Consider the following 1,958-nt stretch of genomic DNA (forward strand, 5'->3'; position numbering starts at 1 on the left):
CAGCAAACATCTTCGCGCGTTTGTTCTCTGCTTCCCATTTTTTCAGGAACGCATTGATTAGTATGAAGAGGATTTGCGTTTGCATCATCGGAACCGTGATATAACTCGGGACAACCTCAAGGAAAAAGGTGCTATCTAACTGCGTCCGTCCTCTGCGTACAGAGGTGCGTCGTAAACAAAGATATCTGAAGGGCACGTGGGTGCTTGGTGTTTGTATTCGGTTTTATCTTATTTTTCCTTCCTAAGATTTGTGCCCCACCAGCTTCTTGGACCCGCTTATCAGTTGTGCTATTTTTCCAGGCGGCACTATCGCGTATTATTCGCAATGATTCACTCGCCAAGCCTTATTCCATTGCGCTCATTTGTCCTCTGCGAAACATTTGCACAAGTGCTACAGTATTCAGCCGCCAGATGTCTTCATCGGTAGGAACAAGATATGGTCATTGTTTCGTCGATATGAATATTAATGCAAGCAGGGTTACCCTGCTCATAATTCAATTACTGTCGAATCCGTCCAAAGAAAATATTTGATGCTGATATAGGTATAAGTGACTTGAAAAGCAGCTGATATTTTGAAAATGGATGCAATTTCGCCGACGATTGGCGAGAACGGCTGTCCGGGCAAGCTGGACAAGCCTAGCGTGAGCAGAGAAGAACAAGCTATACAGACTACTAGTACTTCCTCAGCCAGTCAAGAACCGATGTCTACCAGTGGTGCGGTCTCCAGTGGGGCACGCCCTCGAGCTGCCACCGATGTCACTCCGCTGATCGCACGTCAGCGCTCGCAGATTTCGAGTCCGTCCGAGGAGCAGCAACCGCAGCCGGGTCCCTCCACGAGGGCGAAGTCGCACAGTCTCTCCAACTCGAGCAACGACGTGCTTTCCGAGGACTTCTTCAGCGAAGACGACAACAAAACTCGCGAGCGGGAAATGTGGGCGATGCTCGCGGGACAGACCGCCTTCAAGTTTCAGTCGTACATCTTCCAGCGTGTGCTTCCAAAGACTCTCATCAAGCCGCATATATTCCCCCGCCACGTGGAGGACCTCGAGGCCGTGATCGAGAAGTATGCCAACACCAGCAAGGCGGCCCGCCTGGACGGCGCGGCGGAGAAGTGGGCGGCGCTGAAATCGGAGTGGAAGTGGAGGAAGGCACACGGACTTGTCCTCGGCGCGGCCACGTCGGCTTACCTGCACATCTCGAACCCGCTGGAGGTGATGATGAAGCTGGATCGCGAAAAGGGAGACAGCCTGGAAGACGCGCGAAGGGCGTACCGGAACGTGGTGCCACCGAACCTACAGGAAGCCGGACAAGAAATAGTGGATCTCATGCACATGATAGGTCTCTTGACGGACAAGTCTTCCCCGCCAAGTCCACAGTGATCCAGGAGTATTACTACCCCTTGTGAGGATTGGACAGATTTTTGTCTCGTATTGGGATAGAGAAAATGACGCAATCTGATATGAATTATTGATTTTATTTTGCCATCCATTAGTTGAGATGAGTTTGGGTTGTAAACATTGGTTTGTTAAAGTCGTGTGTGCAAATATCATATATATCTCATCCTGTATTTCTTCAAAGATTGATTGCTTTTGCTCCTTTGCTGTGAAATGGCATTGATGCCGTGATTGTTGAGTGCACAGCGAGCTGAGTCAGAAAATTACTGCCCACGCTCTTCCTTGTATGTACCTTGGTAGATTGCTACATATGGTGAAGGTAACAGGTCTCCTGTCACATTTTTACATTCAAAAGCATTTGTTGAAAATAAGTCTGATACACCTAAAAGCAAAAGTAAAGAATAAAGTCAGATTTCAAGTTTTGTTGTCTGTCCTTGGAGACTAAAGAGCTCTAAATTCGAGCAATACTCGTAACATCGAAATTTCGGCAAGTTAAAAATGTGTGGTTACAGTATGTAGCATTCTCTTTGGCTATTACACGGAAACGCAAGCCTCGCTTCACTG

At 48.1% G+C, this 1,958-nt stretch overlaps 1 protein-coding gene across 1 annotated transcript; it reads left to right on the forward strand.

The window, feature by feature from the left end:
- Nucleotides 1–258: 258 nt before the first annotated feature.
- LOC139722798 (uncharacterized) lies at nucleotides 259–1,512 on the forward strand. The gene has a single exon (XM_071634088.1). It carries the CDS (start codon nucleotides 579–581, stop codon nucleotides 1,377–1,379), a length of 801 nt encoding a protein of 266 aa, XP_071490189.1. The 5' UTR covers nucleotides 259–578; the 3' UTR covers nucleotides 1,380–1,512.
- Nucleotides 1,513–1,958: the final 446 nt, after the last annotated feature.

Source organism: Diadema antillarum, unplaced genomic scaffold (assembly GCF_040938485.1).
Source record: "Diadema antillarum isolate AM-2024a unplaced genomic scaffold, OU_Dant_1.0 scf00000172, whole genome shotgun sequence".
Taxonomy (NCBI): domain Eukaryota; kingdom Metazoa; phylum Echinodermata; class Echinoidea; order Diadematoida; family Diadematidae; genus Diadema; species Diadema antillarum.

What these genes read in the sequence shown, in the direction of transcription:
- LOC139722798 (XM_071634088.1), top strand. Translation starts at nt 579, where the DNA reads ATGGATGCAATTTCGCCGACGATTGGCGAGAACGGCTGTCCGGGCAAG.